At 37.1% G+C, this 27741-nt stretch overlaps 1 protein-coding gene across 1 annotated transcript in view; it reads left to right on the forward strand.

Annotated features, from left to right (window-relative positions):
- The window catches only part of ANKRD50 (ankyrin repeat domain containing 50), a 33357-nt gene extending 14731 nt beyond the window's left edge, over nucleotides 1–18626 (forward strand). The window contains exons 3-5 of the mRNA XM_047856867.1: nucleotides 8245–8474; nucleotides 10363–13913; nucleotides 15512–18626. Of these exons, the coding sequence (XP_047712823.1) occupies nucleotides 8245–8474; nucleotides 10363–13910 (3778 nt within the window). The 3' untranslated portion in view covers nucleotides 13911–13913; nucleotides 15512–18626. The remainder of the gene's footprint in view (nucleotides 1–8244; nucleotides 8475–10362; nucleotides 13914–15511) is intronic.
- Nucleotides 18627–27741: the final 9115 nt, after the last annotated feature.

Here is a 27741-nt window from a genome sequence, read left to right on the forward strand (position 1 = left end):
GTCAGTTGAGCGTCTGACTCTTGATTTCCGCTCAGATCACGATCCCAGCGTCATGGGGTTGAGTTCCAAGATAGTCTCTGTGCTGAGCTCGAAGCTTGCTTAAGATTCTCTCTTTTTCCCCTGTGCCCCTCCCCTCCCCCCCACTCTCTAAAACAGGCAAACAAACAAAAAACCACAGTGCTGCTAAGAACATTCTTGGATACTCTCTTGGACATATACTAGGAGGAAAGTAGCAAAGGGTAACTCCAAATTGCATAGTTAGAAGTGAAATTTGGAATCATAGGGTATGTATATTCATCTTCAGCTCTGTGAGATAGCACTAAAGCTTTGACATTGTATCAGTTTGTCCTCAGATGTGTGTGCTGTATTGTCATTGTTCTTTGTGTTTTAGAAAGCGAATGTGAAATGATGACTTACTATTTTAAACATCTTTGATCCTTTGGCACTTGTCATTTTGTCTGTGAAAATTTTGTTTTGAAATGTAAAGAGTGAGTATTTTTTAGTTATTTCCTTTATGTTTTACCTTTTTTGGGTCTTAATATTTAAAAACGCGTTCTCTACTTGGTTGTTCTACTGGCATTTGTTGAGTGGCATGTGTTTCACTATTAATCTATAATACCACTGTGAGATATACATACATATGTATTTCTGAGTTCTTTTACATTGGTCTATTCATTCATTCATTCATTCATTCATTTATCAATTATATATTGATGCTCGGAATGTACCAGATGCCATACTGGTACATGTTAGTAAGTAAAAATGGAAATGTCAAACGTGTTTATTGAGCTTAACATTTTGAGGGTTGGAGTACGTGGCTGGTAGAAAATAAAATGTTAACAATATATAGCATATCTATTGGCAATAAATACTGTATGGAAGATCAAGCTAGAGTAAGGAGGAGAGTAGTGATGTACTGGGTAGGTTGTGGGAGAAGAATTATTATTTTATATGGGGGAGATTAAGATATTGTGAAGGAAGTTTCTGACAAGAATTTCCAGACTGAGGAAGTACTAAGTGAAAAGTCCTGAGGTGGGAGTTGGCTTAATATAATCCAAGAAAAAAACAGGATTTTTTTTGGAGAGCCTGTGTGGCTAGAACAGAGTGAACAAAGGAGTATGTGTAGGAGACAGGTAGAGAAATAGGATTCATACAATGTATGACTTCAAGGCTATTGTAAGCACATTTATTTTTACTTTCAGTAGATTGGAAGACATCAGGTCTTTCAAACAGAGTAGTAACATCATCTGGTTTAACTGTTTACTTTTTGAGAATTGGGTTGAAGGTGGAAACAAGGGAATCAGTACCTGGCCAGTGCAGTAATGGAGGTAAGAGGCAATGGTGCTTGGATTTGGGTAAAGTGGTTGATTATTTTTAAGATTTAGCTGGTGGCACATTGGATGTGAAGTATGAAAAGGAAAAAAGGATTAAAGGATGATTCTAAAATTTTTGGCCTGAGAAACTGAAAGGATAGGATTGCTTTTTACTGGAAAGAAGAAGACTAAGGTAGGAGCAAGATGAGGATTAGAGGTCTGAAGTTTAGGTTTTAATATGTTCAAGATTAGACAACTAAGCAGAGAAGTGGAGTAAGAAGTTAGACTCACAATTCTGGATGAAGAAAAGAGGTGCTGACTGTGTATATAAATTTGGTTTCAGGGCATTAATAAACTTACGTAAAAATTGAATGGAAGAAGATCCAAGATACAAATATTGACATATATTTCAAAATTGAAAGGTTGGGAAGCTGTGAAGAAGAGTAGCTAGTGTGGCAGGAGGAGAGAGCCACGTCCTAGGGGAGGAGGTATGGAGTTGGAAGAGCTTCACTTTAGCCTTACAACATCACACAAATAATACAATAAGTTAATTTGAGAATGGGGTAGATGCTACAAAGAAAACAGTCAGATGGAGTCTTTAGAGTAACAGCAGTAAGTGATGATAAAGGCTTCTTAAGACATGGTGATTCGGAAGGTGCCTTTCAGGATTAAACTTTGTGTTGAAACATAAAGGATAAGAAATTTTGCCTGGGGGAATTCTAGTAGGAGGGAGTACCAAATACATCGGCTTCAAAACAAAACAAAACAAAACAAAACTGAAAGGAGAGTCACGTGGCTGGAACAAATGGGAGGATTCAGGAATGGATCCTAAGATTTTGGCCTAAGAAACTAGGGGATGATGAGATACATTAAATGACATGGGGAAGTCAGGTGGGGAAGAACTTATTTTGGGGGTAAATTGAAAGAGGATACGTCTTTAAACATACTAAATTTGAGACGCCTATGGGGCATACACACAGAGATAGATAGCAGACAGTTTGGGAGATTTTTACTTTTGAGTTTAGGGTGAGGTCAGGGCTAGAAAAAATATCTCAACATTTTTAAAGCCATAGATTGGCTTCTGACTTATAGTATGACTGAGTAAGGCATGGAAAATCCACAAAAACAAGAAAGTAAAACAATGAGAGAACTATAAACCAAACCTCAATAAAATGTGGAAGTTAATATCAAATTGAGATGCAGACAAAACTGCCAGAACATTTATTCTTTAAAATAAGTGTGTACTCTGAATATCATCAAGAGTATAAAGGCTCTTTTTTTGAACCATGGAGACAGGTTACAGACTTATGCTGGAAGTTCCCCTGGACCCAATTAGGCAGAAAGGAAGAACAAAGAAGGCAGGGAAGAAGGAGTCAAACATTTGGGGGGTAGTCCGGGAGGGGTTTGTGGTGAGAAATCCTGCCTTATATATATCCCCACAGCTTCTGATCTTAATTGGCTGGGGAGAAGTAGAAGCTCAAAGAAATTTTTCATGCTTATAGCTCTGAGTCATAAGGAGAATTCTTACAAGCCTGGACCTTGGATACACTAACCTGCAACTGCTGGTCCAGAGGGAACTTAATCTTATTGAAGAGCTGTCGTAGATATATAAAAATGTATCTCAAGAACAAAAGGAGGAAGGAACACAGGAAACACCAGAAAAATGTTGCCCTGGAACAAAAAGAAATCTGTGGCCAAATATATTGCCTTAAATGAAAATGTAATTAATAAGCAATTGCCTGAGTTAAACAATTGCATGAAACAGAAATAAAAGTGCTTGGAGAAGAGATGGTGAGACAACAGGAGGAGATGAAACATGCCCAAAATGTATATGAAAGCTTACTCTGTGAAAAGAGATATTTCCAATCACTAGGAGAAAGATAATTTCATAAATAGTTTTGGGATAACTGTGGAGCCATGTGGGGAAAAAAAATGTTTAGGAACCATAGTTCACGTCTTTATGCCAAAATTAATTTGATTTAAAAAATAAAATTAGGGGCGCCTGGGAGGCTCAGTTGGTTGAACGACCAACTTCGGCTCAGGTCACGATCTCGTGGTTTGCAGATTCGAGCCCCACGTCGGGCTCTGTGCTGGCAGCTGGAGCCTGAAACCTGCTTCTGATTCTGTGTCTCCCTCTGTCTCTGCCCCTCCCCTGTGCATGCTGTGTCTCTCTCTGTCTCAGAAATAAATAAACATTAAAATAAATAAATAAGTAAATAAATAATAAAATTAAACGTTCAAAGCTTTTGAAGAAAACATGAGGAAATGTTTTTTAAGCTGAACGTTGGGAAGTCCCTTCAAAAATGTGACATAGAACTCAAAAGTCATAAGAGAAAAAAAATTAATTTTGATGTACATAAAAAAAAAGAAACTGCATGCCAAAAAAACCTTAAAAAGTCAAAAATAAAAATAACAAATGGTGGAAAAATTAACAACAATGTATTTTCTCTATCCTAAAGAGTACCAAGAAGAGAAAAATTGATAATCTTTTTTAAAGAAAAAAAGAAATATGACTCCTAGGCATATGTAAATGTGATAGGCTCATGAGAAACAAATGTAAATTAAAACTATAATGGTGCCATTTTTATGTATCTGTGGAAGAAGTAAATAGGCATTCTTACACAGCTGTTGGGAATGTATATTTATATAATTTTTAAGGAGAGTATTTTGTCAGTTACTACCAAAGTAACACAGATATGCCCTTAACCTAGCAACTGTAATCCTAGTAATATATCTTACGGATATACACATTGCAAAACATTGCAGCTTAACACATTGCAAAATGATATGTATAAGAACAAGGTAGGTTTCAACTGAACTATATCAATAATCACATTAAATGTAAATGGTAAATATCCTAATTAAATGAGTTTGATAAAAATATGAGATCTAACTATATGTTGGCCACAACAAATATACCTTGTATATAAAGAGACACATAGTTAAATGAAAAAGAATGAGAAAATACATACCATGCTAACCCTGATCAAAAGAAAAGACTTGTATAGCTACATTAATGTCAGGTGATGTGAATTCTGAAGAAAAGAATATTACCAGGATAAAAGAGGATCTTTCGTACTGACATAGGGGTCAATTTCTCAAGGATATAACAATCATAATAATTGTTTATTACTATAATAACAAAGCTTCAACATATCAAAAACTGATAGAATTGCAAGAGCACATAGACAAGCCACATTTATGTTCTGATATTTTAACACTCCCCTTTCAATAATGATAGAGCAAATAAACAGCAGATCAGCGAGTACATAGAACAGTTGAAAAATACTATCACCAAATTGACCTGACATTGGTAGAACAGTCTACCCAACAATAGCAGACAGTACACTTTCTTTTCAAGTGCCCATAAACCATTTAGTAAGATAGATATATTCTGGGCCACAAAACAAATCTTAATAAATTGAAGGGTACGTAAGTTATACAGAGTATGTTATCTCATCACAATTGAATTGAATAATGATAACACAATAACATAAAAAACCTAAGAAATCCCCAGATATTTTTTTTTTTTTAATTTTTTTCCACGTTTTTATTTATTTTTGGGACAGAGAGAGACAGAGCATGAACGGGGGAGGGGCAGAGAGAGAGGGAGACACAGAATCGGAAACAGGCTCCAGGCTCCAAGCCATCAGCCCAGAGCCTGACGCGGGGCTCGAACTCCCGGACCGCGAGATCGTGACCTGGCTGAAGTCGGACGCTTAACCGACTGCGCCACCCAGGCGCCCCAAATCCCCAGATATTTGAAAGCTGTACAACCCACTTCTAAATAACCTATAATTTAGAGAAGGAATCAAAGGGAAATTATTTTGAACTAAATGGTATTGGAAATAGTAGGGAATTCATAACATTAAGGGATTATTATTAGAAGGAAAGTGTGAGGGGCACCTGGGTGGCTCAGTCAGTTAAGCATTGGACTTTGGCTTAGGTCATGATTTCATGGTTTGTGAGTTTGATTCAGTCCTGCATTGGGCTCTGTGCTGATAGCTCAGAGCCTGGAGCCTGCTTCGGATTCTGTGTCTTCCCCTCTCTTTCTGCACCTCCCCCATTTGCGCGCGCTCTCTCTCTCAAAAATAAACAAACATTTAAAAAAAAAACTAAAAAAAGAAGAAAAGTGTGAAACAATTATTTTAGTTTCCAAGAAACTAAGCAAAGAAAAGCAAACAATCCGGAGTAAGTAAAAGCAATAAAATCATCAATTTCACCCACCAGATTTCCTTCAACTCTGTTATAATATTTGCTGTTAAGTATAATCGGTAGACCCTAGTAGATAAGAGTGTAGACTAATGTGACTGACTGCCTTGGTTTGCCCAGGACTGGGGGTGGGGAGTGGGGATGAAGGGCAGCTAGTTTCTAGGACTCCGTGCTTAAAACTTGGGAAGTCCTAGGCAAACCAGGATGAAGGGTCCATCCTTACATAAGTTCTGGAGTCACAGCTTGGACTTGAATTCCTTTCTTTAACTTTGGATAAATGACTTATCTTCATGTGCCTTGATTTCCTTATCTGGAAATTGGTATTATGATAGTACTCATCTTAAGTTTATGTGAGAATAAAATGAGTTAATTGTTATGTAAAATACTTAAAGCATATAAAACACTGAATTAAAGTTAGAAGTGGTCCCCCTGCTTCTCCCCTTGCCCCACCGTTTTTTATAAGCAGTGGTCTCCGATCTCACTCTTTTCTTCTACTACCTGCTTCAGGCTTTCCTTCAAATGTAGCCAGTTATCTTTCTAAACAGAGATATAAATGTATCAATTTCCTGTCTAAAATATTTCAGTTGACTCCTTAGTACCCTTAGGTCATAGCCCAAATTTCATAACGTTTATAAAACACAGTATTTACTCATTTTCCTAACTCTTCTCTTCCAGACTTTGTTCACAAGTCTTTCTTTTCTTCAAGATAAATGTGCTGTTGCCTAACTAGATTTTTTTTTTTTTTTGTCTTATGTGTTGTCTTTACCCTAGCTCTTTCTGTTGACTAAGCTTGTTTATTTGGCTTCCCTCCCCCCAACTCCCATCCCTATCAAAGTAGGTTCTGTGTACTCCCACAGCATTGTGTGTTATTTATCAAGTGGTAATGATTATATAGTACATTAGTATATTATATAGTATAGTATATATATTACTGTAGTACTTGTTTTTCATCAAACTTCTTTGTTCTCATGATAGAGGAAATATGTACAATAAGGTACAATAAATTGTTTTCCCAAATTTAGTATATTCCTGCTGCCAAGATTGCTGTGCTTTCCTTTTATTACAGTTTATTGTAAAATTTTCCCAGTTCCTGGAGAATAACTGTTTCTTCAAAACTTAACTCATCTTGAGCACCTAATATTTGAATATTTCTCTGACATTCTCTGCCTTTCCTGTCTACCCGTCTTGAGTTGGTCATTTCTTATCTACCACATTAGTAATTTTACTGATTTTTTATCATAGCACTGAGTATACTGCATTGAAGTTATTTGTTTTCCATTCTAGAGTACAACAATGTCAAGTCTTCATTTAGGATCTACTATGGGCACAGCACTATGCTAAGTCCTGGGGTACATTCATGAGCAAAACTGACATAGTCCTTGTGTCTTGATGCTCACAGTATAAAGGAAGAAATAAAAATTAATGGCATTAAATTAGTAAGTATAACATTGCAAATTTGACACTGCTACGAAAGAGAAATATTTAATACAATGAAAGCATACTATAGGGATTCAACCTTTGGAAAGTGACTCTCAAGCTTACAATTAAAGATTAAGGAGGAGTTAATTACATGAAGAGAGAAAAGAAGCACATTTCTGGCAGAGAAAACTGCTAATGAAAAGGTCCTTGTGTAATTGTATCTAATAAAAGTTATTGAAAGAAGGCTAGTGTGGCTGGAGTAATATTCTAAAAAGGTTGCTTTGGCTGCAGCAGGAACTCTGGGGAAGTGGTTGGAAACATGTAACATACAGAACATACAAGTGATTGTGGCAGTCCAGGTGAGAGAAATGATGTTACAGACTGAGGTGGGTTTGAGAGACATTTCTAAAGAAATGTTGGTACGACGAGGTGATAAAAACGATCGTGGTTGCTATAGGATTGAAAGTTTAAGAAGAGAGTTGTAGAAAGGATTATCTGTAAATTTTTGGTATTCATAACTATATGGATCATGTCCTTTTCACTATTGTATTTTTCAGTGCCTTATTCACCACATGACATGCTCAAGTAAACATTTGAAGAAAATGAATGAGCATTGTTTCAGTTATGAAAAAGTTATATTCAATTGCTATGTAAATTTTGAGTAGGAAATGCATTGTTCTGTGGAATCAAACCTAGAAATTTGCTCTTTACATTGAAATTTGAACATATATCAAATGGGACCTAGGTTATAGTAATTTATCTTTATACGATCTTTTAAAATAAAATGTATATGTGACAAGCTAGTATAGCCTGCAGTCATTTTGTAAGAGAAATGATGATAAAACATTTCTAAATTCTGTAGGACCCTTGGTATTTTCTTTTTGTTAAAGTGATCCCCAAAGTTGTTTTCTTTTTCCTTTGCAACACATTTTAACTTGGTTATAAGCAACTCAAGCTTTTTATTGGTGATTTAAAAAATCAGGAAAGGAGTATTGAAATCTAGTTTCCTAAAGTTCCTACTATCCTTCCCCTTAATTATGCTGACTTACTAATACACACATACACACACACACTCATGCACACCCTTTATTGTGGAAAATTTTGTTACTGAAAATGTGAACTATTTGGGACTAGTATTCTTAAAGTAAGGAACTGAAACTTACACAATATTTTTATTCTAAAACCTAAATTTATTTCTTCTTAAAACATTTATAATCTATATTACTAATATTTGAATGATAAAACTTAATAACATTGTAGCCAGTAATATTGAGAATGCTCATACAGATGTATTTTACAGGTGTGTTCTACTCCCTCTTTTGGGAATGAAGCCTCCCCAACAAAGCCTGTATCTACTTGTTGACTCTGTGGATGAAGGGTGTAACATTACCGAAGGTGAACAAACATCTACCAGCTTATCTGGAACTGTCGCGGAGCTCTTAGCTGGTCACCATGAGTTCTTTCCACCATGGCTATTGCTTCTGTGTTCTGCCCGAAAACAGAGTAAGGCTGTTACTAAAATGTTTACTGGTAAGTGTAATTAATGCCTTGTGTGTACTTTCTGTGTGTTAATAATCTGTTTCTAAACCGTGTGTCATGTCTTCTAAACTATCTGTTGGCATTTGGTGCAAATGCCACATCGATTTAGTATTTCTGTTTTTTTTTGTTGTTGTTGTTCAGTTATTTCCCAGCCCTCTTTGTCACCAATATTATTATTCTAAATCATATTTTTACCTTTATTCCTCTAGATTGACTTTAATAGCATACTTTTAAAAATTGGAACTATTAATGATATAAACCAAAGAATTATTGTTTGGCTAAAACTTTTAATTTAGGAGAAGTTTGAAATATACACTTTCTTTCCATCCATGAACATAGCATATTTTTTCTTTATTCAACTTTTTTTCTTAGATCTTTTTTCAGTTTTCCTTGTATATGTCCTATACATTTCTTTCTGCTTTTTGCTAATGTTTTAAGTTGAAATATATGGGTTTTGAATTGAAATGTATGTATTCAGAATTGAATTTGCGAGTATGTCACTACAGGGAAGGAACATTAAGAGTTTTACTGGCTCTAAGTAAGTTTCATCTACTCATATCTGAGGATTTAACAGAACTAGTCCCTGTTCTCACAAGTTCTTCAGGATAATAAATAATTGCAGTGAACATCAGTTTATAATATTGGCACACATCCTATCACTGTCATTCTGTCACCAGCACTGAGAAGTTCCATCCCTAAGAAATATTTTCAGTAAGAATACACAAGTGGTTCAACAGACACATGGTCCAACATTTCAGTAAATCATGTGTTTATTCCCCTAAAAATTTTGAGCATTTTTCAGCCTTTTCTTATAAAAAAAATGGCTAAAAGTGTTGTGATACCAATGTATTAAATTGTGCGTATTCATACTAAGGGAATTGCATGTATAGGGATTAGAAGTTGCAATTTTAAAAAAGCAATTATTTTCAGTAACTTTAACTCAGGATATTCAGATTACTGATTAACAGATATTCTTAGTTCTGTTTCAGTGAACAGATAACTATCATGAATGATGAACTTTATAATTTATTCTATCCAGGAGCACCTGGATGGCTCAGTCACTTAAGTGTCAGACTCTTGATTTCTGCTCAGGGCATGGTCTCATGATTCATGGGTTCAAGCCCTGCATCGGGCTCTGCATTGACAGCACAAAGCGTGCTTGGGACTCTCTCTGTCCCACCTCCATGTGTGCATGTCTCTCTCAAAAATCAATAAGTATTTAAAAAAAATTTATTCTATCTAAATTCATATTATGAAGCATTTAGAGGTGAAAGAGCTTTATTTTCCAAATCATAAGCATTTTATATGTATTATTTATGAAAGTACATTTACAGTGGTAATTTAAAGGCAGTGACAGGTGATACTCTAATTGGATGTAAATATTCAGTCCCATAAGTAAAGCTAGCGTATATTCAGGTATGTGGATGGAAATATATACATTTTTCATGTGAAAAAATCAGCTTATAAAAACAAACAAGTATTGTTGGTTTTGTCTGGCAACTTTTTTTCCTGGTCATTTGGGACTTCAGAAAATCTCACCAAGGTGCTTTTATGGATACGCATGTAAGACTGTCCTAATGCTGAGTTTAGTACCCCTTATCACTAAAGTTGAGCGGAGCTCTGAGCCACTAAAAGAATAAGAAACAGTTGCATTCGTAGACAGAAAAATGAAATAATAATTTATCTACCTTTAATGTGTTTACAGAGGGAAAAGAGAACTGATTTGTATACTCATAGGTGTTAATTTATTGGTATTAATTGATTTGTTATCTATTTATTTGCTTATTAGTTTATTATGAATTGAAGATATCCTCTTTGAATATATGGCAACTTCTGTGATCATTTTCAACTGATGACACCGACTGTTTTCTCTCTGTAGGTTTTCGAAAAATAAGTTTAGATGACCTTCGGAAAGCATACATCGTTAAGGATGTTCAGCAGTACATCCTTCATCGTTTAGATCAAGAAGAAGCTTTGCGACAACATCTCACTAAAGAAACTGCAGAGATGTTAAATCAACTTCACATTAAAAGCAGTGGATGCTTTCTTTATCTAGAACGAGTTCTAGACGGAGTTGTAGAAAATTTTATTATGTTAAGAGAGATTCGTGACATCCCAGGAACTCTTAATGGTCTGTATCTCTGGCTGTGTCAGAGACTTTTTGTAAGAAAACAGTTTGCAAAAGTCCAGCCCATTTTGAATGTGATTCTTGCAGCCTGCCGGCCTTTGACCATAACAGAATTGTATCATGCAGTCTGGACTAAAAATATGTCATTAACCTTGGAAGACTTTCAACGTAAGTTAGATGTCCTCTCCAAACTTCTTGTTGATGGACTAGGAAATACTAAAATACTGTTTCACTATAGTTTTGCAGAGTGGCTTCTGGATGTGAAACACTGCACTCAGAAGTATTTATGTAATGCAGCAGAAGGACACAGAATGTTGGCTATGAGTTATACCTGTCAAGCCAAGAATTTAACACCATTGGAAGCACAAGAATTTGCATTGCATTTAATTAATTCAAACTTGCAGTTAGAGACAGCTGAGTTAGCTCTCTGGATGATATGGAATGGTACACCTGTCAGAGATTCTCTGTCTACTTTAATACCCAAGGAACAAGAAGTGCTACAGCTGTTGGTTAAAGCTGGTGCGCACGTCAACAGTGAAGATGACCGCACATCATGCATAGTCCGACAAGCCTTAGAAAGAGAGGATTCCATTCGGACATTATTAGATAATGGAGCTTCAGTAAATCAATGTGATTCAAATGGGAGAACATTATTGGCTAATGCTGCATACAGTGGCAATCTTGATGTCGTGAATTTACTTGTCTCCAGGGGAGCAGATTTAGAGATAGAAGATGCTCATGGACATACACCACTTACCCTAGCTGCTAGACAAGGACATACCAAGGTGGTTAATTGTTTGATTGGGTGTGGAGCAAACATTAATCATACTGATCAAGATGGTTGGACAGCATTAAGATCTGCTGCTTGGGGTGGCCATACGGAGGTAGTTTCTGCACTACTTTATGCTGGCGTAAAAGTGGATTGTGCAGATGCTGATAGCCGAACAGCCTTGAGAGCAGCAGCGTGGGGAGGTCACGAGGATATTGTACTGAATTTGCTACAACATGGTGCTGAAGTCAACAAAGCTGATAATGAAGGTCGAACTGCATTGATAGCAGCAGCCTACATGGGACATAGAGAAATTGTGGAACACCTGCTGGACCACGGAGCAGAAGTGAATCATGAGGATGTCGACGGCAGGACCGCTCTCTCTGTAGCTGCACTTTGTGTGCCTGCAAGTAAAGGACATGCATCGGTTGTCAGTCTTTTAATTGACCGAGGTGCTGAAGTAGATCATTGTGATAAAGATGGCATGACTCCGTTGCTGGTAGCTGCTTATGAAGGACATGTCGATGTGGTTGACTTGCTTCTAGAAGGGGGAGCAGATGTAGACCATACAGATAACAACGGTCGCACACCCCTCCTAGCAGCAGCTTCTATGGGCCATGCGTCAGTTGTAAACACACTTTTGTTTTGGGGTGCAGCAGTGGATAGCATTGACAGCGAGGGCAGGACAGTCCTCAGCATAGCTTCAGCCCAAGGAAATGTGGAGGTTGTACGTACCCTACTGGATAGAGGGTTAGATGAAAATCACAGAGATGATGCTGGATGGACACCTTTGCATATGGCAGCTTTTGAAGGTCACAGATTAATATGTGAAGCACTTATTGAACAAGGTGCTAGAACAAATGAGATCGATAACGATGGACGAATACCTTTCATATTAGCTTCGCAAGAGGGTCATTATGATTGTGTTCAAATCTTATTGGAAAATAAATCCAACGTTGATCAGAGAGGTTATGATGGAAGAAATGCGCTGCGTGTTGCTGCGTTAGAAGGGCATAGGGACATTGTGGAATTACTTTTTAGCCACGGAGCTGACGTTAACTACAAAGATGCTGATGGTAGGCCTACACTTTATATTTTGGCCTTAGAAAACCAACTTACGATGGCTGAGTATTTTTTAGAAAACGGTGCAAATGTAGAAGCAAGCGATGCCGAAGGAAGGACAGCACTTCATGTTTCCTGCTGGCAAGGCCATTTGGAAATGGTGCAGGTTCTGATAACCTACCATGCTGACATCAACGCTGCAGACAATGAAAAGCGGTCTGCCTTGCAGTCTGCAGCTTGGCAGGGCCACGTAAAAGTGGTGCAGCTTCTGATTGAGCATGGTGCCATAGTTGACCATACGTGCAATCAAGGTGCGACTGCCCTCTGTATTGCAGCCCAGGAAGGGCACATTGATGTTGTGCAGGTTTTGTTAGAGCACGGTGCTGATCCAAACCATGCCGATCAATTTGGACGCACTGCTATGCGGGTTGCAGCCAAAAACGGACATTCTCAAATAATTAAATTATTAGAAAAATATGGTGCATCTACTTTGAATGGCTGTTCCCCGTCTCCTGTTCATACAATGGAGCAAAAACCTCTACAATCGACGTCTTCAAAAATGCAGTCATTAACAATTAAATCAAATAGTTCTGGCAGTACTGGTGGAGGGGATGTGCAGCCTTCACTGCGTGGTTTACCTAATGGGCCAGCTCATGCATTCAGTTCTCCTTCGGAATCTCCAGATTCTACAGTCGATCGTCAGAAGTCGTCATTGTCAAATAATTCCCTGAAAAGCTCAAAAAACTCATCTTTGAGAACTACTTCATCTACAGCAACAGCCCAAACAGTGCCAATCGATAGCTTTCATAACCTGTCATTTACAGAACAAATTCAGCAGCATTCATTGCCGCGCAGTAGAAGTCGACAGTCCATCGTTTCCCCGTCTTCCACAACACAGTCCCTGGGACAGAGCCATAATTCACCGAGTAGTGAATTTGAGTGGAGTCAAGTAAAACCCAGTTTGAAGTCAACTAAAACAAATAAAGGGGGGAAGTCAGAAAATTCCAGCAAATCGGGGGCAGCTGGAAAAAAGGCTAAACAAAATAATTCTTCACAGCCAAAGGTTTTAGAGTATGAAATGACTCAGTTTGATAAAAGAGGACCTACAGCCAAATCTGGTACTAGTGCACCCCCTAAACAGACGCCAGCAGAATCTCAGTGCAAAATTATGGTACCTTCAACTCAGCAAGAAATTGGTCGATCTCAACAGCAATTTCTTATTCATCAACAAAGTGGGGAGCAGAAGAAGAGAAATGGAATAATGACAAATCCCAATTACCATCTTCAGAGCAACCAGGTTTTTCTTGGTAGGGTTTCAGTCCCACGGACAATACAAGACAGAGGGCATCAGGAAGTGTTAGAGGGATATCCTTCCTCAGAGACGGAGTTAAGCCTTAAACAAGCCCTGAAGCTTCAGATCGAGGGTTCTGACCCTAGCTTCAACTATAAAAAGGAAACACCATTATAAAAGGTAACATTTCATCAACATAAAGAATAAAATATGAAAAGTATGGTTCCCTCTACTGAGGATACTCTTTTCCCTAATAGTCATGTGGCCAGTTCCCTCGCCTAATCAGTTCAGATGACATCCTCTCAGCAGCACCTTCCCTTAGTGCCCTTGTGATTTTGAATTGCCCCACAACACCAGCATTCTCTTTTTGCCTTTCCTGTTTTTTTTGTTATCCAAAGAACTTATTATTTCACATACGTTATATATTTATTATTATGTTTATTATTTGTCTCTTCCCAACTACAATATAAGTTCTGTGAAGGTAGGGGTTTTTATCTGTTTGTTCTCTGCTATATTCCATGTACTTGGAATACTGTTTGGACCTACATTAGTTTTTCAGTAAAAATGTATTGAGTAGGTGAATGGATGAATGAATATACTACTTATGAATCTCAGTAAGAATTTCTTCTTACATAGTCATTTCCCTTCTTAGAAATTCTTTGGTGGCAATAGAGGGAGAGGAGAGGACCATTTCTGTAATACTCACTTTTTGGTTTGAATAAGATAGTATATGTAGTGCTTAGTAGATAGGTAGTCAGTGTTAATTTCCTTCCTTTTTCACCCTGGAAAAAGTCAAAGATTTAATCAGCTAAAGGTAATTTTTACTATGGCAGATCTCTAAAGAATCTTCCAAATAAAATTTGCACACACCAAGAAGAGGTGAGGAAAGATGTTAAGTTGGATGTATGCACAAGAGGGTATTTAGAGCCCACTATATTTACACATAAGAATTACATGTTTAAACCTCAAAATAAAATCAGATTTAAATACAAACTTTTTTTTTTCTTTCCACCACAATGGACACTTCACTAATTACATAGGGGAATTTAGTGAGAAAATATATACATAATTTTATATAATAGATACTTTTTCAGAAGCACATCTCTCTCATTAGAGATAAATCCAGTGGTTTCATTAGGAATCTTTGCTATTTTATACTACAAGTATATTTATCCCACTTTGCTTAATCATTTTTCATTCTTTAAAAAAAATGTACTCTTTAGCAAACTGAAATATCCCTTGTCTTTCTGGTTTGTTTTTTCTTCTTTCTTTCTTGCTTTCTTGCTTTCTTTCTTGCTTTCTTGCTTTTTTTTTGTCTTTGGAGACATATTTTAGGTTTTTTTTAGGTGAAACATTATTATAAATTGTAAATTTCCTGTGCTTTCTAATAGTAAACACCCTTCAATCTGAATCGATGGATGACTGGTCAGATCTCATTCCGAAATAATTTGTATAAAGTAGTTAGTTCATTCTCCAATGTGACTTATTTTAAAAATACTTAGTTCTGATGGTACAACCCTCTAACTCTTGTGCTATCTTTTGTAAAGGCAAAGTATACATATATATTACACAGTAAAACACATTAATGAAGGTAAACATTTTGTGGATTCTTTAAAAGTGACTGTAAGTTAAATAATGAATCTCTAATAGATGTGTCCACTTTATGTTTTATATAGTAAATACATAAATATATATAATTATATAGGGTCTCAAAACTATATGTAGTTATATAATAAGTATAACGTAGACATTAATTTTTTTTTTAACTTTTGCATTAGTTTCCTATTCTGTGAAACAGAAGACATTGTGATTGGAGTGGTTCTTCAGCTACTGGATGAAAACATAAAATGCCTGTTGATTTGCTGAAAAAAAAAAGTGAAGAATGTGATATCTGCAGTACAGTTACCTTAATTACTGTCATGTGCCTAAATAGTAAGGCTGCCTTCTCAATGTAACCCTCTGTGCTTAAAAAATTTCATTTTGTGTGCTTTGTATTCACTACATAAGAATAAGCACTTTTTTGAAAAAAATGCAGATGTATACTGCAGTTCCCTGATAAAAGCTGAAAAAAAAATTTGCGTAAAGTATTTTAAGTTAAGATTTGATAAATGTGCATGTGCCATGATCAAATATATACGAAAAGGCAGTGTCCTTTGTATTTATTTTATTTTTTTCTTTTTGTGGCAAATGAAACTTAAGCATATTGTTTCACATTTGCATCGTTGTAGTGTATGGCTTGTTTCTTGTATCTTTAAAAATGTTGCTCAATAAAATAAATCATGCAACTATTTTATGTTCAGTACACCTTCGGCATTGGTTGAAAATGTGTTTCTATTTAATGCCACACTGAAGTGAAAAATGGTTTCTTGACAGATTTTTTGAAAATAATCCTAGTATTTTAGGGAGCTGCTCTAAGTAGTTTAAATATGGATTTCCCAGTAGAATCCTCCTGATCTCTGGCTAAAGATGAAAAAAAGAAAAAGAGGAAAGGATGAAAGGGAGAGAGATAGAGGAAAAAACACACTATAGGCAGAACAAAGTTCTGTTTCATTCACTGGGGTGCAATTTCACCTTCCACTCGCTTGTCATTCCACCTCCAAGAAGACAGACTATCATTTCTGAGGCATAAAAATTCTCAGGGACAAAGCCATGCCTCAGGGCGTGTGTACGTAGAGGGAGATGCACCTGTCTGAGGGTAGATTTTTGATCCCTGAACAATTCATCGACTACACTTACCTCAACTGTCCAGTTAAGTACAATATAATTTACCAGTGTCGATTTTAATGCTGGCTTTTCTCTCAGTCCTTTCTATCTTATAAATCACTGCATGACCCAAATAGCCCCAACTCAAAAATCAGCGGAATCCATTTTAGTGGTTAATTGGATAAATATTTTTGATGAATGTGTAATATGTGCCGTCCTTCACAGATGACGCCATTAACCTGTCAGTCATAGCACGTGTGTATTTTTTTTTACTGGTACTTGGTAAACGATAGTGATGGATTTGCACTTTTCTGTCCACATACTCTTTCCTGTTTTCTTCTTTGGACAATTGCTCACAGGATAACTGGATGGCAGGGTTAAAGGTGAAGTCTGTGACAAGGAACACAAAGTTGACTGGCTCAGATGACCATCGGACCCACGGCCTGGCCTTCTTGATGGACTCTAAACCAGTGGAGCTGGCTTAGATGGGCCGTGTGTATGTCCGGAAAGGCTGGGATTTATTGTTAAGAAGCCATGGTTCTGAGTCTGATCTTTGAATAAGCCTTGTGAATTTTAGAAAGCCCAGAAATTCTGTTTCCCATGTGCTATTGATAAGAAAGAGAAATGAGGAAAGAGAATTTGGAGATTCAGCACAACAACATTGCCACTACCGGAAAAACAACCTTTAGAAAATGTCTTAGTTAATAACAGAGGTCAGTACTGTCCTCTTCATACATGAAGGGTACATGGGATACATTGTTCACAGGAATAGAAACGTGTGATTAGTTGTGATAAGTGTCTCACTTGAATCTTCGTGTGAGGCTTTTGTTTTTATTTTTTAAAGTCATCAAAACACATTCTGTTTGTGCCATCAGTCATAATCAGGAATAGGAGATAAGGTCAATCGATATTAAGGTGACATGGCAATATTGATAACTCGAATGTGAATGTTTCAAGTATTGAATTTTTGTCCCTATGGGACATTTATTAAATACACTTAATAGGACTCTTGCAAAGTAGCCTTAAAAGTGTTAATGATTCTATTGATAAATATGAATACATACTATTATTAGAACCAATGTTACTCATATCTCAAATACAGTACATTTACATTACTGTAGAAGATGAAGCTCTAATTTCTTATTAGGTGTATTTTTCTTTAGAAAGAGAACCCTGAAAGCTGCCAGTTTTTCTATTAACCTTGAATTATTGGAATTGTATTTATTTAATTTTATTGTTTTTTACAAAAATGCACCTTGTGGCCAAAGGGCAAAGATATGACTCATTACATAAGGGATTTATGTTTTTCAAAGAGCTAAATGTTTTCGTATCCATATTATGTACACTTGAAACAGTTGGTAGGAAGAGAACCTGTTGGAAAAATATGATTTTCAAAAGTAAGTAGTCCTCTGGGTGTTTTTATATTCATTGTGTTTTGGAATAGGACAGAAGAGGTTTTTAGTTAGGATAAGGATGATAAGAGTGCTGGAGATACCCTGCTTTGCCTACTTGTTTCTTTGGGGATTTAACAGCATGACTGAAAACAGCTTTTGCTTCATTAAGAAGAGTAAAAACTAGTCCCCCCAACTTAAAATGCCTAAAGAGCTATTTTAAACATCAAAATGCTTCAATTTTGTAAATCACCTGACGTCACTACACACATATGATGCCGTGTGCTTATAACTTTTTAACATTCCGCCTGTGCCCATTCCCTAAAAGTCATGAGTTGATAATAAGGGAAGCGATTTAAAACAAAAAACAAAAAACAACAACAACAGTAATGAAAAATTAAAATCTGAATGTGTGTAGGAAAGGTTTTGGAAGGAAAACTGACTGGCACTCCGCATACTGCAAGGTGATGCCAGTATCTTTTGTCCTCCTTCCTCACTCCCCACCCCTACTGGAGTCCTTACCAAAAACAAGTCACTACTTAGAAACAGGAGTAGTTTTCTCATTATTGTTTGGCTATGCGAATGTTCGTTTTGCTTAATGTTGCTCCATTTACACTTCTCAGCAAATGTAGTTGCAGACAAATGGTTTCTTTTTATTGTTTCCTTGGTTTGGGGTATGTAAATAGCCTAAAATGTACATTGAATTTCACATTGTAAAAGTTTTATTTTATTCCTTGTATTATATTAAGCAAAAATCCCTATGTATATGAAAGTGCATAATAAATATATTTGCTCTCTAGAGGATATCTTGTTTTAATTTTACCCTTGAACCACCAGAACGTGCATGACATGTTTACAGTAGAAACAACTATTAGTTTTAAGTTGTTAGGTTATTTTAAATAAATACGGAGTACGGAGAAAATGAATTTGGGAACATTCTACCAAAAAAGAAAAAAAGAAAAGAAAAAAACTAAGATGTAAAAACTTCACAGAGGAAGGTAGAAAACCAAAAAGATCTAGACTTTATGTCTCTGAAAAGTTTCTGTAAGGACCTGGTGTTCTTCCCCCCCCCGCGACTGATCACCGTGTAACTGCTGAACCTCCCCATGTCTGGCTTCATGACTCTGAGGTTGCGTAACCTGATCAGTTGTGTGCATGCGTGCTCCGTGATCATCAGAACAGTATGGCCATCTCACATTTGATATTTTGGAGTTTATTGCAAGTGTGGTCATTCGTTTTCTAAATAAATTTCTATGTATTCTTCACTCGGTAAAGTTGAATCGCTTCATGTTCTGCTTTTCCCACCAGAACACAACATCCTGTACATGTACGAGCGTGTGTGTAAATACATACAGTATACTATTCGAAAGAGAGGTTTCTGAAAAGGCCAACTAGGTATTATCTGTCAATTTTATGATAATTACAGAGTTCTGCAGTAATTACCATACATTCTTTCTAAATGTGTTGTATTAATAAGAATCCAACTCAAACTTTTTAATAACAATGCTTAAACACAAATGGGTGATGAACGTAGAAGCATTTTAAAACAGACTGGTTGACTAAAACTTTTATGGAGTTTTCTAGCTGGTGGTCCAAAGACATACACTGTGAGAACTTGGCAATGACTAAGGTTTCCATTCCTTTGCCCTAGTAGTTGGAAGGATTCCAACTAATAATGATATACACTCTGAAGGCTTAGATTCCTGGATTTGGGGGAAATTTTCAATTATCAAGCAAATACATGCACTAAATCTTATTTCAGGATGGGGCGCCTGGGTGGCTCAGTGGGTTAGGCGTGCAACTTCGGCTCAGGTCATGGTCTCAATCTGTGAGTTCGAGCCCCGTGTTGGGCTCTGTGCTGACAGCTCAGAGTCTGGAGCCTGCTTCAGATTCTGTGTCTCCCTCTCTCTCTGCCTCTCCCCTGCTCATGCTCTGTCTGTCTCTGTCTCAAAAGTAAATAAAAACATTAAAAAAAAATTTTTTTTTAAATCCTGTTTCAGGATAGGGCCTCTGCTTACCCATCTTGCTAGTATAGTAAAATTAAAATTATCCAAATGGAGTCATTTGAAACTTACTGCATATTTAGATATACTCCTTCTTTTTAAGTGTTTCCTTTTTAATGTTAATTTATATTTGAGAGAGAGAGAGAGAGAGCACAAAGGGAGGGGCAGAGAGAGAGGGAGACAGAATCCCAAGCAGGCTCCTCACTGTCAGTGCAGACTCCTACACAGAGCTTGAACCCAGGAACTGTTGGGATCATGACCTGAGCTGAAACCAAGAGTCAGACACTTAACCGACGGAGACACCCAGGTACCCCTAGATTACTAGTCTTAAATGTACACGATCATTACCCATACTGACAAAATTCAGATAACAAGAAACACATTCATAGAAGAATATATTTGCAATGTTTAGAAGAAGTTTTACTTACAGCTTTTACTTATTTTTGGTCTACTTGTTGAAATGTGATCTAATGATAGGTCCCAAAAGAACTGATGTACATTCCTCCCATTTTGTTTGTAAACTTACACTGAATGATAACCTATACAGGAAAATATGCAAATCTTAAGGCACGGTCCTATAATTTTTTACAAACCGAACATATCTATTTGACCATCACCTTGACCAAGATGTAGGCCATAACCACATATCTAAATATAAACCTCCTGTGTCTGAAAATAATATTTATTGTGAAGGTAGAGGTTAAATGAGACCATTTGATTTTATGAGATTTGATTGTAATTTAATAACTCCATTAGTACATTTTAGTAGGTAGACACAAGCACAAACACTTGTATACATTAAAAAAAAATGCTCTTACTGGGGCACCTGGGTGGCTCAGTCGGTTAATTGTCTGACTTCAGCTCAGGTCATGATCTCACAGTTTGTGAGTTCGAGCCCTGCGTCAGGCTCTGGGCTGATGACTCAGAGCCTGGAGCCTGCTTCGGATTCTGTGTCTCTCTCTCTCTCTGACCCTCCCCTGCTCATGCTGTCTCTCTCTGTCTCAAAAATAAATAAAACATTAAAAAAATTTTTTTGAAATGCTGTAATTGTGTTTAATTCTCCTATGGAAAGGCAATTTATTCATTTCTGAATACCTGCCCAAAAGCCACAGGTGTATTTTAAAGACACTGTATGTTCAGTATATCCAAACCAATAGCCATCAACTTTCTTACCTAATATCAGCTCTGTTCTTCTGTGAATAGAGTTTTCCATTCTACTTTAAAGAAACTGACATCAGATATTGTAGATGAGCTGTATGGGTATGGCTTAGACATGGAATTGGACATGAAAATCCCGAGGGAGCCCTTCTTGGCAGAAAAGCCTCTGGTCCTTCCTCAAGAAATTCACCAAGGGTGCCCTGCTATACGTTTGAAGTTAAAATACAACGTGTTTTGACTGAAATTTTAAATAATCAATAGTTTGATTAGAAAACCAAATACCCATCCCAGCTGAATCACTAAGAGGGCTTCTACTTCCCACATGACTCTCTCAGGCACGTAGGTTTAAAACTCCAAGGTAACGTTACCGCACTTGGCTCCCAAAATGCGTGGCCAGGTCTAAAACAGATTTTAATGCTCTACTAGGCTTCCCAAATGCCGTGTGCTAGTCTCCTCTCTTGAGCAGTCAACACGCATATTATCATATTCACATCTCTGAGACGTCCTTCAGGAAAAAATAAGTTAACTTAACTTTGCATAGACTAATGTTTTGTTCTGTTTTGCTTTCCCAAAAATAAATTGTGAAGAGAAGAGTGGCCCGCTCCACAGTCTTTTAAAGAATTCCTGTTAAAACATGGGTTAGAAAATGCACAGCAGAGTCATCGTGCCTCAGGAAGCAGTCCTTAAAGGGGGACTCTAACTCTTAACTCTCTGGACATTCCTATTCTTGTGCCTGTCTCCACCATCATTGTTTAGGGCCTCACCTGGTCTGCCAGAAGTCCCTCCAGCACTCCTCTCCTCTGTGTTGTGCCTTCTCACATGCTCACAAGTCAGCCATGCAAACTGAGATGCATCTCTTAAAGCATGGCCCTCTTCTGGTCACAGACTCCAGCCAGCCTTCAGTCTGTCTCCTCAGCGGTCTGTCCTTCAGGTAGGCGCCAGTGATCTTTTGAGAACGTTGCTCTGAGGACGGTTTGCTCCTGGAAACCAAGATCTATCATGTCAAAGAATGGCACAGAAAGCCTTGCACAGACTCTCTCTCACCTGTCTTTCCTGCTGCTGCTGCTGCTGCTGCTGCCTCCATTTCTGCTACCACTCCCTCCCCCCGCCCCCACCTGCCACTGGCCACACAGCAAACCCTCTGCTCCCCAATCCCCACAGACTCAGTTGCTTTTGCTAGAACCCTCTATGCTCCTCCAGAGCTGTTTCTCTGCTCACATTGATCTTTGTCCCAGTCTCCCAACCATAGAGAAGTGCTTTTTAAATTACTGTCGTATTTCATACTTTTATGGTTCTTTTTCTGCATTATGTGAAACATATTGTCTCTTTTTCTCCCACTGCAATCTTCTTTCAGACAGGAATTGAGTCTTACTCATCTTTGTATCTTTTGGGTTATCTCATACATAGTAAGTATTCAGTTACTATTCCTTTCATGGCACTTTCTTTTCATTCAGAAACAGCTGTGGGAGAAATATTTAAATTCTGCTATTTTGGTCCACTTGTTAAAACATACTGAGCTTACCCAAGCTCTAAGAGTGATCAAACTCAGTAAAAAATAGTATGTATTCTCTTATCACTGCTTTCCCATCTGTGCCATTCACTTAGCGTGTATTGAATATAACAGAAAAACAAGCCAATTATTCAACATTTATTAGAACATATGTGGCTGACTGTTGGATTGCTTTTAGCTGATAACCTGACCTGACCTCTTTGTAACCAGAGACAGCTAAGTTGAATTCAGTTTATTCTTTTAAGAAGAACTTAGTAATTGTCACTAAAATCGAGAAAACTTATCCATTTGTCCTTTAAGTATGTAGCAAACCTTTTATCAGTGGTTTTCAGGGAAGCAACAAGGTAAGTGTAGGCTGTCAGCCCTGCTCCACATCACAGATACGTCACTCCCTGACCCTTTCCCTAAGAATCCACCAGAAGTTCTCCTGGTACAATAATAACACGCATCTGATCTGAGACCTGGTAATAATTCATTTGATGTAGATTTTAATAGAAAGCTGCAATAAAAACAGTTGGACGTGTGAGAAAAAAAGCCCACTAAAAATGAAATAAAACTGATGACATAAAATTTAAAAAATGAGTACCAGAATGAAAGACAAATGAAGATATGATCTTAAAACAAAAATGGAGGCTCTAAAAGAGAAAGCAAGATGAGATTGTATAAACTAATTAATGAAGACTATGGTTTTGCCTTAAAGTTCTGAATTCTATTTCATTTGATTTGTGCAAAAAAATGCCATTTATTTTATTATTCATATTTCTCATACTTATTATTTGTTCTCTTTAATAGTAATCATATTTAGTTTCTAGCAAATTCTTATTTAATAAAGAATGGCTTTCAGTGTCCATCAGACGTTGAGAATTTGTCAAACTGATACTAACTTAAGACCTTTAAATTGCCCTCGTTTAAATACAAAGAGAACTTTATTTATCCCTTCATCCCTTTGGCTTCTAATGCTCTTAGTCTTTGTCTTGGGCAATTATTTGTGACCAAAAATGCAGATGTTTCAGTGTTAGCAACTTCTCATTGGAAGTGAGATTTGTGTATTTAGTCAGTAAATATTTGTCGGACACTTAATAACTAGTCACCAATAAAAGTGATAAACAAAAAACGCACAAGGTTTATGCCCACAAAGGATTTATGTTTTAACAGCCTCTTTTTAAAGAAAGAGTAAAAATAAGATATAGAATAGAATAAGATTGTAAACTCTATGAGAAAAGAGACGTTTTCTCTTTTGTTCACTGACATATTCCTAGCAGTTTTTGTATAAAGGAGGTGCTCAGTAGATACTAAATTAATACTTTGAAATAGGTTTGTAGACAGAGAAAAGATCTACAAAATCTAGAAATTTAGGGTCCTTTATTCTTTTTATTTATGTGTCTAATATTGTCTTGTTTCCAAATCCCAAACTGTAGTGAAGGGTAACCATGTTGTGTGAAAAGGCAATCCGCACACATATGAAACACGTTATGACTTCCAGGGTGCTAGACCCAGGCTGCTTATTCTAGAAATCTTTGGTTGAAGGAGACAGAAGTAACTCAAGCCAAAGGAAATGTATGTGGTGAATATTAGAAATTCACAAAATTCATGGGAAGTGTCACAAAACTGGTTAGGACACAGGCAGAGTTCAGGTTATCTATAGATTTTAGGAAAAGGATATTCAGAAATAGCAGGAAGTATTTGTTTAGGGAGCTGGGATAAAGAATGCTAATTGTTTTCATCGTTTCTGTCATTCTGTTTACGTTTCAGCAAGTTTAGCTTGGGTTATGCTCCCATCTCTTAGGTGGGAGAGGACAGAACATCAAATTATAGTCCTCAGATAGCATCCAATAGGGAATACAGAATTCTGAAGAGGGAATCAGGGTGAAATTAGGAAAAGGACACAAATGTTAGGAAACCCCAGCTAGAAAATGCTAGCCACAGTGCTTATGTCAACTGAAGCATATCGAGAACTGTAACATCACACTTCACCCCACTTACAAGCTCACAAGTCAGCGTGCCGCAGTTTCATAGACACGAGCAGAAGACACAAGACTTTAGGTCAGGGACAAAGACATTTATTACTCATAGAGCAGCAGGCATCATGGGCTTCGCGTTTGCATCAGTTCTCCTTGCCCCAGGCTCTATGGGAATGATGCAGAAGCAGACCCAGGAGGACCCTACCTGCACAACTAAGGAACTATGAGCCTAGGACCCTCCATCTTATTAAAGTGCCGCTAGCAGACTTGCCCAAACTTTGTTCGGGAGAAAGCCATTGTGTTTATCTTAGACGGCAAAGAAATCTGCCCTCTGCACTGAGGGGAAATACTATATTTCCAAGGCTATTTGCTACACAAACATCCTCGAAGAGATATTCCAGACAAATGATGTCACAAGATGGGCAGAAACATGAGGGATTCATGGGGAGTTGTCTACCAACAAGGTCAGAGGATGAGTTGAGGGGGACAAAGAGGCATTGATAGATGCAAGTATGATTCAAACCAAATGAAGAGAGAAACCAATGGCCAAGACATTAGAACTCAAGTTCGAAGGGACTAGAGGGTAAAATAAGCTGAGAGCTTTAGGCTTTGTAGGTTCAGAGGGAACAAGGCAGCGAAGCTGGTGCTACTGTTGGGAGGTGTCCTCAAACCCCGAAGGTCGTTTGTTGCCGGAATGTGACGGGCAGGCTGACAACACCAAGAACTGGATGGATCTTTTTGCCAGTGTGTGTCTCCGTCTATTTGGTGGAACTTGAAGAATTATATAAATGTATTTATGAAGAAGATGCGAGAACATGTGGAGATCAGGCAGAGCTGTTTGGGACTCAATCAAGAGATCAGCTTCATGTCACTGCCTTAGTGACTGGATACTTACACTTCACTCAACAAGCTGTCCTTTGGTATTCCCAGAGTAGTGTCGAGGCCTTTCTTAGCCTCAACCCTACTACTGTCTTAGTAGTGTCGAGGCCTTTCAGAAGAAGGGAGAAGCCCACTGTGGCCACATCATGCTTGGCCACATGCTAAATATTTACCCCATCAAACCTTACTCTGTATGATATAGGCATCTTCTCTGTCCAAACTCACAGGTACTTCCTGGAAGAAAAGAAACCAAACTCAGTCATTGTAGGTTCCAGCCCTTGTCACAGGGCAGCGATGACAGTGCCCAGAGTGACACCCTTAACCTTTGTGAGAGAAGAAGGGCAAGTGTGGGCAATGTCCCCCTAGTCATCTGCCTGTATTTGGTTCTCCTGTAATGTGTCTCTCAGGAATATTCAGAGGAAGAGTTTAAAAACATGTCAATGGCTTCAGGGTAAGAATTAGTGTTAAGGAAAAAAAAAAAAGGAGTCTTTAATTAGCATTAAAGAAAAATATTTTTTTTCCTTTTTTACTGAAGTACATGCCAATATAGATTGAAAAGAGAGTAAAAACTTCAAGTAGTTACCCCATGGAGGTGGTAAACAATTTAAAAGATATATTTTAAGGGAAAGAAAAACATTGGTCAGTCATTTTTAAACTAAATGAAAAGCTAGAGAGAATATAAAATAAAGCTTACAATAAAGAAATGTGTTATTAAAGTCAAATAGAGGCTTTATCTGAAGTATTTCCTCCTTTTTTTTTTTTTTTTGCAGTGACCCTATTCAGATCTTGAGTAATGAATTCCTTCATGATAATGATGTACTTCAGAAAATCTCAAAGAAAATTTTGACTTCATGGCACTAAAGCTGCTATTTAAGATATATTTCAGTCAAACATACTCATAAGGGAATGCTTAAGAATAAAGATTGAAGGTGATCCGGAATTTCCAGTGGATAAAAAGCAATTATAATTAAGAATAACTGTTTCCCTAAGGTCTGAAAATGAATTTACGAGTTGGTTTAAGAACTCTCACTTTTTCAATCGGTTGTCAGATAGGGATATCACTATTTCTGCAATGGATATTGTTACAGTCCTGCTTAAAACAATCATTTCTGATGTAAAATTTATCTTGGATTGGTGGCTTTCCAAACCCCGCCAACCACCTTAGCAGCTTCTCAGTATTATCTGAAAACTGGCCACACTTTGTAAAGTGCTGCCTTGGGCCATCTAGTTCAACTTCCTCCTTTAATGAACTGACACAGAAAAGTTAATCTCAATCATGTGACAGATCTTAATCCAAGCAGAATGGTTTCCCATTCCCAGGTTTCCCACATCAACCTCTAAGATTTTACATTTCACTTTTTGTATTAATTATTCTGACATTCTTCTTTCCCCATAAGAGAATGCACAGTGAAGTTCGATTATTTCAAAGAAAAGTGGATCATATTTCCTTCTTTAACCTATCACACTACTGAACAGAGATGCCTCTCTTTTCCCATTGAAGATCAGCATAGAAGTCAGTCATACATATCCCAGTTTTGAGAAATTTTTTATCCAATTTTTCAAGTGAAAGTAACCATGTTATATGAAAATACAACCATGACATAATGAAACACATTTGAGTCTTGAATGTGCATAGACTAAACAATATTATTGGGTTTCCTACTACCTATTTGTGGTATATCTAAATATCTGAAAGGTCTAAGTTTCTACAGGAAGAAATAGATCTAAGAATTAGAGCAAAAATTTCCTCAAATGTGAGCAAACTTTTTATTTTACTTGCAAAAATGATTTAGGGTTTTTGTGTACTCTTCACCTGGATTCTCCCAGTGATATTACATAATCATAGTACACTTACTAAAACCAGGAAACTGACTTTGAAAAATACTTAAAAAAAAAAAAAAACCCACAGGCCTTATTTGTACTCCCCATGGTTGGTTTTTTTTTTTTTTTTCATTTTTTAATAGTTCTCTGAAATTTTATCACAGACATGGATTTATATAAGCACTGCTACAATCAGGATACAGAACAGTTCCATCATCCCCCAAAAACCACATTATCAAACTCTCCCTTAATAATCACACTTTTCCCACAAACCAAGCCCCTGGCAGCTACCATGACAAAAGAATTCACAAATAATTTAGTTTTAAGAACTCCAACTTTATTGAGCCAAATGTACATATCAAAAAAGAATTGTTTAGCTTTGTGTTGAAAAGCCAGTAACTACTTCTAGTATAAACATGAAGACAAGGTAGCAATTTCCCTTTGTCTTTCTGGATTTTATGCAAGACTAACAAGATGGACATTAATAAAACCTGTATGCCTCACTTTCAATGAAATCAGAAGACAGACATAATCCACAGATTCAAACAAAAGGGTGTGCTGTGATCAGGTAAGAGTACCTTC

The sequence above is a fragment of the Prionailurus viverrinus genome, chromosome B1 (genome assembly GCF_022837055.1).
Source record: "Prionailurus viverrinus isolate Anna chromosome B1, UM_Priviv_1.0, whole genome shotgun sequence".
Lineage (NCBI taxonomy): Eukaryota > Metazoa > Chordata > Mammalia > Carnivora > Felidae > Prionailurus > Prionailurus viverrinus.